A 15,572-nucleotide genomic window follows, 5' to 3' on the forward strand; every position below is an offset into this window, starting at 1 on the left:
GCAAGTGTCAAAGCGCAAGTAACTTTGTGCGCGAATAGCTGTTGCTATTATACCGGCGGGATAAATGACTCTTGCGCCCGGCGCAAATCTAAAATGTGTTGGTCTGAAGTAGCTTCGTTATTCATAGGTGTGGTTTGGGCGTAACGTGAAATAAACCAATCAGAGCGTCCTCTCACATTCCCTTTAAGAGCCGGCGCGCTTGTTCCATGGCGGATTGCTATTATAACGGCGGATTTGCCAGCGCACGCCAGGAGCGGTTCACAGCCGAGGTGACCGACGTTCTCGTCAGGCCGTAAAACACAGAGAAGTGACATTGGGGATGATGGGAGAAACCCACCCAAATTAGCTTCGGTTAAACATGCGTATAATTTGGGTAAATGTGTGATCTAGATTTGTTTTGTTTTTTTCTATATAGATTTTTTTCACATCTTCATGGACACAACAATGATTTCCCTCGTGTGTTAATATTTTTCCTTGTAATAATGTATGATTTGCAAAAATGAAAACTGCTGCGTCTGTTTATAATTATTAGAGAATCAAAGTGTATGCGCGTTGTTCACACGCTACATAATGGCCAAGCACGCACCCTTAAAATAGCATAACACGCAACGCGCCACTGACTTTAGACTGGGTTTTTCCTGGTCAGTGGCGGAATTGTTTTCTCAAACTGCAGAATAGCTCCAGGGAACGTTTGCGCCGGAACACGCTCCTCTTTTCACTGAACCGCCCCCCGAGCGCAAGTTCATTCCCTAAACTGCACTGAGCGGTTGAATGCGCTTACTCGATCCGCCATGTTTTTTGTTTTGAAAAGTGTCTTATTTTACCCAGAATGCATTGCAGTGTAGTCCTACTTAAGATAGTCAAGGTCTTAAAGGTGGGGTATGTGATTTGCAAAACGGCCGGTAGATTTTGAAAATACACAACTCAAATGGTCCTACCTTCTTTCCTTTGACTCCACCCATTCAAAGAACATGGACCAATCAATGGTACGACCGATTGATTGACGCACTTACTGTCCAATGATTCTAGGTGGTCTTGGAAATGATTGGCTGGAGTTTTTTGAGTCCTGCCTGCTCCACAGATGATTAAATTGCTTCATTTTTATTTCAGTGCTTCTAACTCAGTGGCTGTAAGTGGGTTAGGAATAGGATTTTAAGTGATTTTGAAAAAATGGCCAAAAAAGAGAATTACATACCCCACCTTTAAGTGCTTTGTGCAACGGTCTGATTTAGATGTCTATCTGAAGTCTCGCTATCTACTATATCTAAGCCATAGTCAAAGTCTATCTTTGTGAAACCGGCCCGTGTTCTCTCTCTATTGTTCTCTTCCTGTCTATGTGTTTGTTCCCACTCTCCTCTGTCGTGCTTCTTCCCGGAGAACAGGAGAAAGTGGAGGGGGCTCAGAAGAAGCGAGATGTGGAAGGAATGGGTGTCCCCGAGATCAAGTATGGCGAGTCCATGTGTTTCATGCAGCATCACTCCACAGGGCTGTGGCTCACGTACGCTGCTCTAGATGCTAAGGCGGCTCGTCTGGGAACCATGAAGAGAAGGGTATGAACCACAAAACCACATGATACCCACTTATATACCTGATGTCAAGGCTTTCAACCTATTTATTATGATCTTACCTCTCTTTCTCTCAGGCCATACTACATCAAGAGGGCCATATGGATGATGCACTGACTTGCTCTCGCTCTCAAACAGAAGAGTCTCAGGCTTCTCGTATGATCTACAGCACGACGGGCCTTTTTACACAGTTCATCAAGTATGACTGTACATCACATACACTGTGACATGATATAATTCATTTATGCTGTATATTATACGGTATCACTGAATATTGAGTAAAATTGTATTTTCAGTTTTTTATACTACAGGGCTGTTGAATGCTTGAATCTGATTGGTTGACAAACGTTCTAAGGCGTGCAATTATTTTCAGGGAAACGCACGGCTAAAGACAGGTCTTGACCGCATTACAGTTCCATATCACTTTGCCAAATGATTTCAGTTATTTCAAAGATCCTTACAGCCTACAATATTAAAAGAACCAAAACCCACAACGACACTGACCAAGCAAATAAACATAGTGAACAATAGGATAAAAACGGTCAATTATTCACAAGTTTTTAGCCACAAAATTATACTTTATCCCTTTATCCCATCTCTTTCTCCCGCTCTCTCTCCCACTTAAACGCACACACATATACAGCACGGACACAGAAACGTGTCATCAGCGGTGCTCTGACGATTTTGTCAGTAAAATAGTTTAGCAACTTAAAAGCTATATGACAATTCTCACTAGCGAGGTAGTAACAGCGCTCTCTCACTGCATTAATAACTGCATTAGTCTACTGTCAGTGGCTCAAGCCTCCGTTACTAGCTCTAAAATTAAGTTTTGGAATTAGCATCTGAGGCTTGGGATTAGATGCGTAAAAATTATACCTACACACAAGAGCATTTTTAAGGACAAAAACCTGACAAATGTCTAAAAAAAAACATCTTAACAATGTCTTGAGGTGTGGTATCTGTAGTATAAGTGGAAAAATTGACTCTGGCTCATGAATTATTGAAAAATAATGCACACCCTTTGCGTCATGGCCGCATTACCACCTCGGGTGTGCATTATTTTTCTAATAATTCAACGGCCCGTCGTCAATTATTCCTTGCATATATATATTTTTTCGTTTTTGGCACATAAAAAAACGAGTAAAAAGAGTGTACTGACAAAAATGAAAAAATAAGCTATATTTCTAATATTGACCTATTCAGGCTTATAATTCCAGAAATGTTCCTAGACAGTTGTCTTATATTCTCTGAATGTGCTACATCCTCTCCTCTCTCTTCTATGTCAGAGGTCTGGACTCTCTGAGTGGGAAAAACAAATCTCCCGGTCCAGTGTCCCTGCCGCTGGACGCAGTGATCCTGTCCCTGCAGGATCTGATCCATTACTTCCGGCCTCCAGAAGAGGAGCTGGAGCACGAGGAGAAACAGACCAAGCTGCGCTCTCTACGCAACCGACAGAACCTCTTCCAAGAAGAGGTCTGTGTGTGTGTGTGTGTGTGTGTGTGTGTGTGTGTGTGTGTGTGTGTGTGTGTGTGTGTGTGTGTGTGTGTGTGTGTGTGTGTGTTTGTGCCTGTCTGTCGGAAAATCAGCCCTGATCCCCATTCATTTAATCTTTCTTTTGTGATGCAGGGGATGATCACAATCGTGCTAGACTGCATCGACCGCCTGAATGTCTACAATACTGCTGCACACTTCTCTGAGTTTGCCGGAGAGGAAGCAGCCGAATCCTGGAAAGAGATTGTCAATCTGCTCTATGAACTGCTTGGTGAATAAATATACATTTAAATATAAATAAGTTTGGAATAATTGACATTTTTAAATGTTTTTGAAATAAGTCTCGTATGCTTACCAAGGGTGCATTTATAAAAAATACAGTAAAAAAAACTAGATTGTGTAATATAATTACAATTTAAAATAACTGTTTTCAATGATTTCTGAAGGATCATGTGATCCTGAAGACTGGAGTAATGATGCTGAAAATTCAGCTTTGCATCTCAGAAATAAGAAAGACAAAAAAGAAGAAAATGATTCAGCAAGAATGCACTATATTTATTAAAAGTGACAGTAAAGACATTTATTCTAGCGTTACAAAAGACATCTATGTCAAATAAATGCTGTTCTTTTCAACTTCTGTTCATCAGAGAGTCCTGAAAAGAAGTATTACAGTTTCCACAAACTGATGTAATAATAAGAATATTTATTAATAACTTGGCACCAATAATAATTGATAATAATTGCGCAGCAATTCAGCATATTAGAATGATTACTGAAGGATCATGTGACACTGAACTTTATCATCACAGGAATAAATTACATTTTAAAATATATTACAATAAAAAAATTTAACAATATTTCACTATGTTACTGATTACTGTATTTTTTTATCAAATAAATGCAGCCTTGGTGAGCATAAGAATAACAGTAGTGTAAATATAAATAATTTTAATTGTGCATGTATCTGTAAATGTGTCTGTGTTTTTGCAGCGTCTCTGATCAGAGGAAACCGCTCTAACTGTGCTCTGTTTTGTGATAACCTGGACTGGTTGGTCAGTAAACTGGATCGTCTGGAAGCTTCTTCAGGTATCTGCAAAACCTTCAACAAATGGCACAAAATCAACACAACCTGTTTTGATATCTTGCAACATCTTGCTCTTTATATCGTTCTTTTCTTCTCTAGGCATTCTTGAGGTGCTGTACTGTGTTTTGATTGAAAGTCCCGAAGTCCTGAACATCATTCAGGAGAATCACATCAAGTCTATCATTTCTCTCCTGGACAAACACGGTCGAAACCATAAGGTCTGACTGTAAACGTGATTTGGTCAACTAAATTTAGCATTTTGCTACACATAGAAGATCTCACTCTGCTCTGCCTTTTTCTGGACAGGTTTTAGATGTATTACGTTCTCTCTGTGTGTGTAACGGTGTTGCTGTGAGGTCCAATCAAAACCTCATCACAGAAAATTTGCTTCCGGGCCGCGACCTCCTGCTGCAGACTAACATTGTTAACTATGTATCAAGGTAATATTTGTTGAGATATTCATTTATATTATAAGGCTTTTTTTGCATGTTTAACTTTCTTTACTGTGTAATGTTGCTGTTTGTGCATGAAAAAGGTCTGCAAAGATTCAAAGCACAAAGTCAGTTATTCTCCATATCAGTGCACAGTTTCTGAAATCCCGGAAACGCCTCCATAGTATTTTATCTCCAAGAGTTTTCTTCCGGGAACAAACACACCACAATATTCCATTTAAATAATACCCGCCCAAGGCATACGCAGAGAAAAGGGGCTTTAGTAGTGTGTTGAAACTCACGGTTATGGTAAGGGGTGGGGCATTTCCCAAACATGCTCGAAGCTCTTGACCAATCACAACACACTGCTCGAGCTGACCAATCAGAGTAGATTATGCTTTTCAGAAGGAGGGGCTTCATAGATAGAGAAACTAAACAGAGCATTACTGACAGAATGGGAAAAGAGGAGCTGCAACAATGTCAAATGTGTTTTTCGAACATTCAGGCATGAAAACCTATTCTAGCAGGTCCCAAAAACAAAATCAAGTTTTTGTAAAATGGCATAATAGATCTCCTTTAAAGGGTTAGTTCACCCAAAAATGAAAATTCTGTCATTAAATACTCACCGTCACGTCTTTCCAAACCCGTAAGACTTTCGTTCATCTTCGGAACACAAATGAAGATCTTTTTGATGAAATCTGAGAGCTTTCTGTCCCTTAATTGACAGCTACACAACTACCACTTTTACGCTTCAAAAAGTTCATAAAGAGATCATAAAACTAATTCATACGAGTTCCTTTCATATCGTTCCTTTCCTTCATTTGAGTTCCAAAGATGAACGAAAGTCTTACTGGTTTGGAAAGACATGAGGATGAATAAATAATGACAGAATTCTCATCCTTTTAAAATGAATTGCACCTTTTTGCAGCTTTTGTTCCTGAAGATGCACTAAATCAAAGAAATTGAAAAGATTATAAACCATTTACTGCATAAATGTCACTTTCTCCTTGTAGCGTGAGGCCCAATATATTTTTGGGGACTTGTGAAGGTTCCACACAGTTTAAGAAGTGGTACTTTGAGGTGATGGTGGACTATGTGGAGTCGTTTGTGACAGCTCAGGCTACCCATCTGCGTGTTGGCTGGGCCTTGACTGAGGGCTTCAGTCCGTACCCTGGAGGAGGAGAGGGGTGGGGGGGCAACGGTGTGGGTGATGACCTCTACTCTTATGGCTTTGATGGCCTTCACTTGTGGTCAGGTAAATGTGGTGATCTTGTATATTCTATATACAGCGGTGTGTGTGTTTATGGTCCTCAAACCATCATTTTCTCTGTGTAGGTCATGTGTCTCGTCAGGTGGCTTCGCCCCACCAGCACATCCTGGCAGCAGATGACGTTGTGAGCTGCTGTCTGGATCTGAGCGTGCCCAGTATCTCCTTTCGTATTAATGGGCATCCAGTCCAGGGAATGTTTGAGAACTTCAACGTAGACGGCCTTTTCTTCCCTGTCATTAGCTTCTCCGCTGGAGTGAAGTAATTAACGCTATTATTTTGTTACTTTTCTTAATTATAAAGGCTTTGTAGTACTGTAGGGATATGCCGATATTAAAATTCTGTCTGATACTTGCCAATCTGTTTCTGTTCATCAAAGAATCCAGAGAAAAAGGCATCACGGTTTACACAAAAATATTATAAGATATGTTTCTTGAGCAGCAAATCCGCATATTAGAATGATTTCTGAAGGATCATGTGATGCTGAAGATTAATGATGCTGAAAATTCAGCTTTGCCATCACAAATATATTAAAATAGAAAACTGTTGTAATAATATTTCAGAAAGCAACTGTTTATATTTTTGTACTATATTTTTTATTAAATAAATGCAGCCTTTGTGAGACGTATTTCCAAAAAAACTTCGAGACAGGGACAATATTTTCTGAATAATTAATGAAAATACTAAAATCAGTAGTTTTCATTTTAGAAATATGATTAATTCATGCACGTTTATAATGTCTTCTCACTTGTTGACCTGTGTTTTCGTTCATTTCTCAGAGCTCGCTTCCTTTTGGGAGGCCGCCACGGGGATTTTAAGTTCTTGCCCCCTCCTGGTTATGCACCGTGTTACGAAGCTCTTCTTCCCAAAGACAGAATGCGCATTGAGCACATTAAGGAGTATAAACATGACTTCAGTGGAGTCAGAAACCTGCTGGGCCCCACGCAGTCCCTCACACACACTTCATTCACTCCCTGTCCTGTTGACACTGCCCAGGTAAACTAAACTACCCACATTTGTTTTCCTCACTCCACTGTTGCTTGGCGGAAACACTTTCACTGAGCGGTCAATGTACGTGTTGTGTATGTCATTTGTAGATTGTGCTACCTCCTCATTTGGAGCGGATCAGAGAGAAACTTGCCGAAAACATCCACGAGCTCTGGGCCGTCACCCGTATTGAGCAGGGTTGGACCTATGGAGTGGTGAGCGGTTTGTTTTTTGCAAAATAAACACCAAGTCAACCACACACACATACATATACGGTGTGTTCACACTGGACCAAAAAAAAAAAGTTTATCCTGGTCCGCTTAGCATTCACACTGGCATTTTAACATCGAACATAAAGATACAGAACCTAAAGGCATAGGGATGTGTTCACAACCTGATTGGTTGGTTTCTATTATGTATATTTCGCGACAGAACTTACCGAACATCCAAAACGATGCTGTGTTCTGGGCTGTATGCGCTTGTTGTATGTGCGTAGGCTACATATGATGGTATTTTGATCCGTGAAGAGCTTATAAAATGTGTAAAGGAGTAAAAACAGCATCAGTAATCCCTCCGTCACACACACAAATGAAGATCTGCTGCTGTTGTTCAGACGCCTGTACCGAACTGTGATGGGCAACATCGTGACTATGACGAAAAAAAAACAGGTATGCTTACATCATGTCCCGTTTTTTGGTTTGTTTACATGTCTTTGGTCCATGTTGCATTCATATTTCATTCGAACTGAGTTCAGAGTTGGCTTTGAAGCGGACTGAGACCCATCTTTTCAGAGTCTCGGCCCGCTCAGTTCAGATGGCAGCGTTCACACACTTATTTCAAATGAACCGCACTAACAGAGCAATCGCACCAGGGTTCGTTTTAATCCAACCAAACATGCCAAGTGTGAACACACCCATCAACACAAGATCCTTAAACATTTAAATAAAGTTAACAAATGCTGTCTCTCTCAGTTCAGGGATGATAATAAGAAGTTGCACCCGTGTCTGGTGGACTTTCATAGTCTTCCAGAACCCGAGAGGAATTATAACCTCCAGATGTCTGGAGAGACCTTGAAGTGAGTGTCTGTTGAATCTTATGCATCCGTCTTTCTATCCAATTTATTGATCAACTTTTTTTTTTCTCCTTGACCTCTCCAGAACCCTCTTAGCTCTGGGCTGCCATGTAGGCATGGGAGATGAGAAAGCAGAGGAGAATCTGAGGAAGATCAAACTGCCCAAAACGTATGTAAACCTAAAAAAATAAAAAATAAAAATGTTATCTTGTAAATGTATACGGTTTTGGTCTTCATATTTTTCTGTTTCTTGGTCAGTTATGTGATGAGCAGTGGGTACAAACCTGCTCCTCTGGACCTCAATCATGTCAAACTGACGCCCAATCAGAACCAGCTGGTGGAGAAGCTGGCGGAAAACGGGCACAATGTTTGGGCACGGGACAGAGTCAGACAAGGATGGACCTACAGCATTATGCAGGTAGATGTGGACACTGTTGACTGTTGTAGTTACGTCACTGCAGTTGCGTGCACATGGTGGAGGAAAACGGGCGAGATCCAAGAAATATGAAAGTAGACAAGGGCGTAGTTTTGAACATTGGGGGGTTGAAGTGTGAACCGTTTCCTAGAACATGCTCCCTCGTGAGATTTATTTGTTTGTTTATTTTTGCAAAATGGTCTTTTGTGGTATCTTACCTATCATCCACACATGCAAAGTTGGTTGATACATAATTGATAAAGTAATTGCTTAGTTAACAATTACTTGTTTGCATAACATATATGATGTGTTTTTTATGTTATTTAAGCATCTGGTTTATTTCCTACTTCTTAACAATTCATCAGGCTCTTAATGATTTTCGCTATGTTTTCCAATATCAGTCACCATTAGAACAGAACACATTTTACACAAAGGGAAAATATATTGTGTGTTCAATAACTCATGAAGGTCCAGAATTCAAATCTCCTGATCCTAACTTGTACTTCCCCCTATGAAAAAGTGCCATACTTGTTTTACTGTAGCTTTTGTTTGAATAAGGCTATAATTACAGGTGAGACCATTGATGGCCCCTCATTGGACTTAAAAAAAACAACAACAACCTAACCCTAACTCTTTTTTTATCTATAGTATTTGTTATGAAAAATAGCAACTTACCCATTTTGAAACTATTGCTACAACATGCCACAGTTGTAATATAAATCTATAGTGAATAATATGTTTCATTAACAGATGATCTATTATGATTTATACAAGTTAGTCCAAATTTACCACAAAAAAATACAATAAAACTTGAGTAGTTTAAAAAGCTTTCTAATTTAAGTTAGATAATTTGTATCTGTACTTTTAGTTTATGTAGCCTTTGTAGACTTTATAGTGTTTTAAAGTTGAAAATTCTCAATAGAAATGGATCGCACATTTTATCATCGACGTTGTGATAAGAACAGCTTGCACAAATCTTGGAGTGCGAGCGCATGCATTAAATTAAAAGTCATTAAATGGATTTTGTGAAAATTAAGGCCTTAAATGGCATTAAAAAGCATTACATATAATTTGAAGATACCTGCAGAAACCCTGAATTAAATGAACCGGGCTTCAGTCATATTGCGCTGATAATTGAGTTCGGACGGGAACTTCAGAATATCTGTGAACTGGAATTCAATTAATACTTGAAAGGGAGCCCAAACTTTTTACTCTTATTACCAGGACATCTTGAATAAACGTAACCCTCGTTTGGTGCCATACAACCTGCTGGATGAGAGAACAAAGAAGACAAACCGAGACAGTGTGAACAACGCGGTACGCACTCTGATTGGCTATGGATACAACATCGAGCCTCCAGATCAGGAGAGCAGTGAGTCTTTGTCTTTCATATACTACTTTCATGTCTTTCATATAGTTTTTTTGCTCACCAGCCACTGTGGCTAGTGGTTTTCCAAAGTTACTAGCCACTCAGCATTTTCACTGGCCACAATTTTGACACCGATACCATGGGGAAAAAACTGCCATATATCTCATAATTTGGCAGAAGGTATATTAGGCTGCTGTCACTTTAAGACCTGACGCACAGCTCCATATAGTGTTACACATACGTTTTCTTTCTCAACTGCTTACGTTCACTTAAAACATAACTGACTGTGTTTACGTGAATACTTGTCAAGAGCGGCATTTTGACATTATTTGTGTGAATTTGAAAGTTTATGTGCCTGCACTTTGGGTGTGAACACAAAATCTGAGTATAAGCACAATCCCACACAGATATTCCAACCCTTAGTTTATTATTTCAGATGCCTTTTTAAAAAGCTGCAATTGAAAAATATATATATTATATATCAAATTAAACCCACCAAAACCTGTTACACGCCACTGCTAAAATACACCCGCATTCCCTGATTCAGTTTGATATACTAGGATCCAGAATTGATGTAAATTTATTGAGCTCTATATTCTTCAAATCTCTTTTTTTCCACAGGTGGTCATGGTGTTGAGAACACAGGTGGAGATAAAGTGCGTATCTTCAGGGCAGAGAAGCAGTACGCCATCACCTCAGGAAAGTGGTACTTTGAGTTTGAGGCCGTGACCACAGGAGAGATGAGGGTGGGCTGGGCTCGACCCAACGTCCGCTCTGATGTTGAGCTTGGTTCTGATGAGCTGGCCTATGTCTTTAATGGAAACAGGGTCAGTGGTGTCATATTAATCTAACTCTGCTGTGTTATATGGTAGGACATCTTTCCAGCTAATTGGATTGTGTGCCGCACAAGTTGCTGACAAACTATTTTGTATAGCTGCAATAAAAGCTAAATGACTCTCCTTTGCTCTCCCGGCAGGCTCAGCGATGGCACGTTGGTAATGACCCGTTTGGTCGTCAGTGGCTGTCTGGTGATGTGGTCGGTTGCATGATAGACCTCACTGAAATGAATATCATGTTCACTCTTAACGGAGAGATGCTGATCAGCGATTCTGGCTCTGATATGGCCTTCAAAGACATCGAGCCTGGAGACGGTGAGGATTCGGGCTATAACGTTGTTGTTGTTTTTGTAGTAAATTTTCAATAATTCGTTTTTAGAGGTAATGTGTATTTTTAAATAAGCTTTGGAAATGTTTGGGTGAGTCTCAAGAGGTTTGTTTCCACAGACACAGATCAATCCTAGTCTTGGATTTAAAAAGATGTGTAATTGAAACTTAGTTCTGATTGAATAGTTGTTTTTAGTAATAAGGAAATGGATTCAAATAGTTCAAATAAATTCAAAACACTCATCATTTACTTTCTTTCTCGTGTTGTTCCAAACCTGTATGAATTTCTTTCTTCCATCAAACAAAATATTAATTTATGAAGAATAGACTGGCTTGGCAGCAACCTAAAGGTATCATAAAGACTGTCCATATGATTAATGTGCAATATTTGAAGTCTTGTAAAGCCATCAATAGCGTATTTCAATATACAAATTTAATAGCAAAATCTGGCACCTTAGATGTTGATTCAATTTTTGGCACAAGTATTAATGGTGTTTGGCATTTAGCTTTAGTAGGCCTTAAGTTACAATAGGATATGTCATTTTATACATTTTGTGACATGCTGAGTTTTACTATAACATATGCTGCGTTCACACCATGTCGTAATTAATGTAATTATGAGATGACAACACGTGACGTTCTATCAGACTCTGAATTATACGGTTCTATAGCAACACTATCAATGCCAAATTAAATCTGTGGTCAGGTGGTACAAGTAGGAGCTCTCAGAAAATTCCCAGTTTACAAGGTGTAATGATGAGTTCTACTTGGATGTGAAGTTGTAATCTGGTTATTACGGTAATTATGATGCCATGAACGCACCTATAAACTGCGATTTATTACTTTTTCTTTCTTTTTTTACTGCAAATGGCCCCAGAGGAACTGATTTTACCTTAGCTTTGCAGTCCATAGCTAAGTCCCCACGACACAATATTATCATGATTCTTAAGTCACAATACAACATTTTTGTGATTAAATACATTTTGTGGCATGCTAAGTATTGTGATTATGTATAGCTATTTATTCCCTTTTTGAAACTGCAAATTTCCCCCAAAAGAAGCTGATTTTACAGCAGCTCTGCTAAGGCTAACCCTATCTCTGTATGATCGAGTGTGAGGCGAGTCCTCGTGTTCGTAGTATTCCCAGAGTATTTTATATCATCATACGAGACTCTTTGCAAATCTCATCATGTATCATATATCCATCACCTTTATCCCATCCTTGTTAAAAACATTCAAAGTAAGTCCATACGTTGTATTTCTTTCTCTGACGACTCCATCTTGGTTTTACCAACTTGCACACTGACTATCTCCTCTGTTGACCTCACCAGAAAAAAACAGCACTATAGTAGTGGACTAAAAAATCAGTTGATTTTGTTATTCTACTATCAAATAAAAGACCAATACTGGATATATTGTATTTGTAAAACAATATTGGCACGCAAAATATCTCTTTTCTACATTGTATCGGTTTTTGTTTCCCCCACCCCTGCTATAAATCAGCCTCTTTTCTTTATTTTTCTCTCTCCAGGTTTTATTCCAGTCTGCATGTTGGGTCTTTCTCAGGTTGGCCGAATAAACCTAGGTCAGAATGTTAGCAGCCTACGCTACTTCGCTATCTGTGGGCTCCAGGAGGGCTTTGAGCCATTCGCCATCAACATGAAGAGAGACATCACAATGTGGTTCAGTAAGAGTCTGCCCCAGTTTGTCCCAGTTTCCACCGAACACAACCACATTGAGGTATTTGAGGAATCTTTGTGACATTTAATTGAGTTGAAATTTTCCGGACCTGCTTTATTGTCCTTTATTGTGACCTGTAGGTCTCTCGTGTGGATGGAACCGTAGACAGCGCCCCCTGTCTGAAAATAACCCACAAGACTTTCGGATCCCAAAACTCCAACACAGACATGCTGTTCTTCAGACTGAGCATGCCTGTAGAGTTCGACCTGACCTTCAAGGTCACCGCTGGCACCACTCCCCTCACTCGGACCCTCACCATCCCTGAGGATCAGGTGCTGGAGGTGGACCCCGACTCTGAGTTTGAGGTGCTGAAGAAGTCAGCCAGTCGCAAAGAGCAGGAGGAGAAGGAAAAGGAGCCATCCGTGCCCAAAGATATCCCAAGCAGTAAAGAAAATGACAAAGACACTGCATCCGAGAAAGGAAAAAAGAAAGGGTGAGATTGAGAACCGAGGACTTTTATGAAGTGCTAACACTTTACAATAAGGTCCATTAGTTAATGTATTAACTAACATGAGCTAACCACGAGCAATACATTTGTTACTGTATTTTTAAATCTTTGTTAATGTCAGTTAATAAAAATAAAGCTTGTTCATGTTAGTTCACAGTGCATTAACTAATGTTAACAATATTTTAATAAAGTATTAGCAAATGTTGAAATTAACAAAGATTAATAAATGCTGTAAAAGTGCAGTTCATTATTAGTTCATGCTAACTAATGCAGTTAACTAATGAATCTTATTGTAAAGTGTTTATCCTGACATTTTTCCTTTATATGTATACCTTTATATATGTATATGTATACCTTTAGCATACCTTTAAAAATAATAATAATATACCTCTCTTGTTCTCTACAAATCTCCCGTTCATGCTTGACCACTCAAATGTATTCCCTCAGCTTCCTGTTTAAGGCTAAAAAGGCAGCCATGATTGCCCCTCCTCCACCTGCACCTCTTATGCCCCGTTTGATGGAGGATGTGGTGCCCGATGATCGCGACGACCCGGAGATCATCCTCAATACGACCACAGTCAGTCTTCACCACAAGATCTGTCATATATGACACATTCTCTGCTCTTGTCTCCTCACGTCTCCTTCTCTCTCTCTGTCTCCACTGTGCAGTACTATTACTCAGTCCGTATCTTCGCCGGGCAAGAACCTAGCGGGGTATGGGTGGGTTGGGTGACCCCTGACTTCCACATGTATGATCTCAACTTCGACCTGACTAAGGTCCGTACTGTCACTTTGACAGTTGGAGACGACAAGGGCAACATACACGACAGGTGAGATGTGATAAAGATTCAGTCATTGAAATGGTGGCCAATGTGGACGAATACAAGAAGCTGCAGTGCGGAGAAGCATTTGGTTAAAAATAAATGTTCAGTATAGTGAGGTGATGTAGGTGAATATCGATTTTGATGATGTAAGAGCACTGCACTAGTGGCCTACTTCAGCAACCGACCTTCAGAATCAGTTGGGAGAGATTTTACCTCAAGAAACTTCTTTACTGTGAAACTGAAAAAGTGTAATGCCTATAATTTATAATATGTACAGTATAGTGATGATGATGAATTAGTGACATATAACAAAGGTAATAAAGAAGCATTTGATTCGATCTATAAAGGTAAATTCACATGACTTTAACAACATAAATCAATCAATTGCTCGAAGCGGAGTGGGAAAAGAAAAACAAAGGTACTGTACCTGCTTCCTTAATTGTTAACATTATCATAACTCTCAATTACATATTTATATATACACACATGAAAAAACACAAACATATCTTAAATACAAACCACCGCAGACAAATACCGCAGGTATCAAATAGTATTTTGGATGTAGAGCACATGTTAAAAATAATTTGCCTCTAGAAAAATAATAATAAAATGTATGATGGAGAAAAATAATTTTCTTTTTCTTCTTCTTGCTTTTCAGTAAAAAATGTAAGAAACCTTAAAAAAAGATGCATTTATTTGAGAAACAAATTAAATAAGAAATTGTCATTTTTACAGTGGGGTTAGGAAAAAAACTTAATTCACACTTAATTTAAAGCCTTAAGATTTCATTTTAACTTACTAAATTATAAAATATATATTATTTTAAGATTTATTTTAAGGTTTATTATGCTCACCAAGACTGCATTAAAAACCCGTAATATGTTAAATGTTATTGCAATTTAAAATAATTGTTTTTTATTATATATTTTTAAATGTAATTATTTGCTGTAATATTAAAGCTACATTTTCAGCATCATCACTCCAGTTTTCAGTGTCACATGATCCTTAAAAAAATCGTTCTAATATGCTGATTTGCTGCTAAAGACACATTTATTATTATTATCAATGTTGAAACCAGTTGTGCTGCTTCATTTTTTTTTCAAATGAAACCGTGAATTTATTTGAAATTTAAATCTGAAATAAAAGTATTCTTTCTCCCCTTCGTTTAATAAAATATGAGTTTATTCATGACTTCTAATATCTGTTTGTTCATCAGTATGAGGAGGAGTAACTGCTATATGGTGTGGGGAGGAGAGTTTGGCAGCAGCACTCAACAGAGGTTCAGCCAGGAGGATCTGGTGATTGGTTGCTTGGTTGATCTGGCAACAGGTCTAATGAATTTCACAGCCAATGGGAAGGAGATCAACACTTTCTATCAGGCGAGTGCAGGTCATCTCTTTAAAGGACCTAGTGGCCCTTAAAAATTCTGTTTTTAACTCCACTTTTAGCTCCTGTCTTTGGTACTTCATTTCTGAACGGTTTGGAGTGCATATTGTTCATTCGAACTCATGTATACATGTGTTCCCTCAGGTGGAGCCCCACACTAAGCTGTTTCCAGCTGTGTTTGTATTGCCAGGCAGCCAGAATATGCTGCAGCTGGAACTTGGAAAGCTCAAGGTCAGCTTTATCCTTTGCTTCTGACCACGAAGTCATTAGCTTTCTTTTAGAAGTACTTTAAGTGATAGTATTTTAGTTACATGTCTCACTTTTTTCTCCA

The 15,572-nt window shown here is 39.0% G+C and overlaps 1 protein-coding gene across 16 annotated transcripts in view; it reads left to right on the forward strand.

Annotated features, from left to right (window-relative positions):
- Positions 1-15,572, forward strand: part of ryr1b (ryanodine receptor 1b (skeletal)) — a 125,751-nt gene that overhangs the window by 29,858 nt on the left and 80,321 nt on the right. For all 16 annotated transcript variants that reach the window (XM_079620910.1, XM_079620921.1, XM_079620919.1 and 13 more), the window contains exons 11-33: positions 1,383-1,550; positions 1,643-1,764; positions 2,852-3,038; positions 3,192-3,327; positions 4,047-4,142; positions 4,240-4,358; positions 4,447-4,580; positions 5,585-5,826; positions 5,907-6,099; positions 6,618-6,834; positions 6,936-7,040; positions 7,797-7,900; positions 7,983-8,066; positions 8,156-8,315; positions 9,537-9,684; positions 10,303-10,508; positions 10,658-10,832; positions 12,375-12,583; positions 12,664-13,016; positions 13,479-13,608; positions 13,701-13,861; positions 15,072-15,234; positions 15,386-15,472. In XM_079620910.1, the coding sequence (XP_079477036.1) occupies positions 1,383-1,550; positions 1,643-1,764; positions 2,852-3,038; positions 3,192-3,327; positions 4,047-4,142; positions 4,240-4,358; positions 4,447-4,580; positions 5,585-5,826; positions 5,907-6,099; positions 6,618-6,834; positions 6,936-7,040; positions 7,797-7,900; positions 7,983-8,066; positions 8,156-8,315; positions 9,537-9,684; positions 10,303-10,508; positions 10,658-10,832; positions 12,375-12,583; positions 12,664-13,016; positions 13,479-13,608; positions 13,701-13,861; positions 15,072-15,234; positions 15,386-15,472 (3,699 nt within the window). The remainder of the gene's footprint in view (positions 1-1,382; positions 1,551-1,642; positions 1,765-2,851; positions 3,039-3,191; positions 3,328-4,046; positions 4,143-4,239; positions 4,359-4,446; positions 4,581-5,584; positions 5,827-5,906; positions 6,100-6,617; positions 6,835-6,935; positions 7,041-7,796; positions 7,901-7,982; positions 8,067-8,155; positions 8,316-9,536; positions 9,685-10,302; positions 10,509-10,657; positions 10,833-12,374; positions 12,584-12,663; positions 13,017-13,478; positions 13,609-13,700; positions 13,862-15,071; positions 15,235-15,385; positions 15,473-15,572) is intronic.

The sequence above is a fragment of the Phoxinus phoxinus genome, assembly GCF_949152265.1.
Source record: "Phoxinus phoxinus genome assembly, chromosome: 8".
NCBI lineage: Eukaryota > Metazoa > Chordata > Actinopteri > Cypriniformes > Leuciscidae > Phoxinus > Phoxinus phoxinus.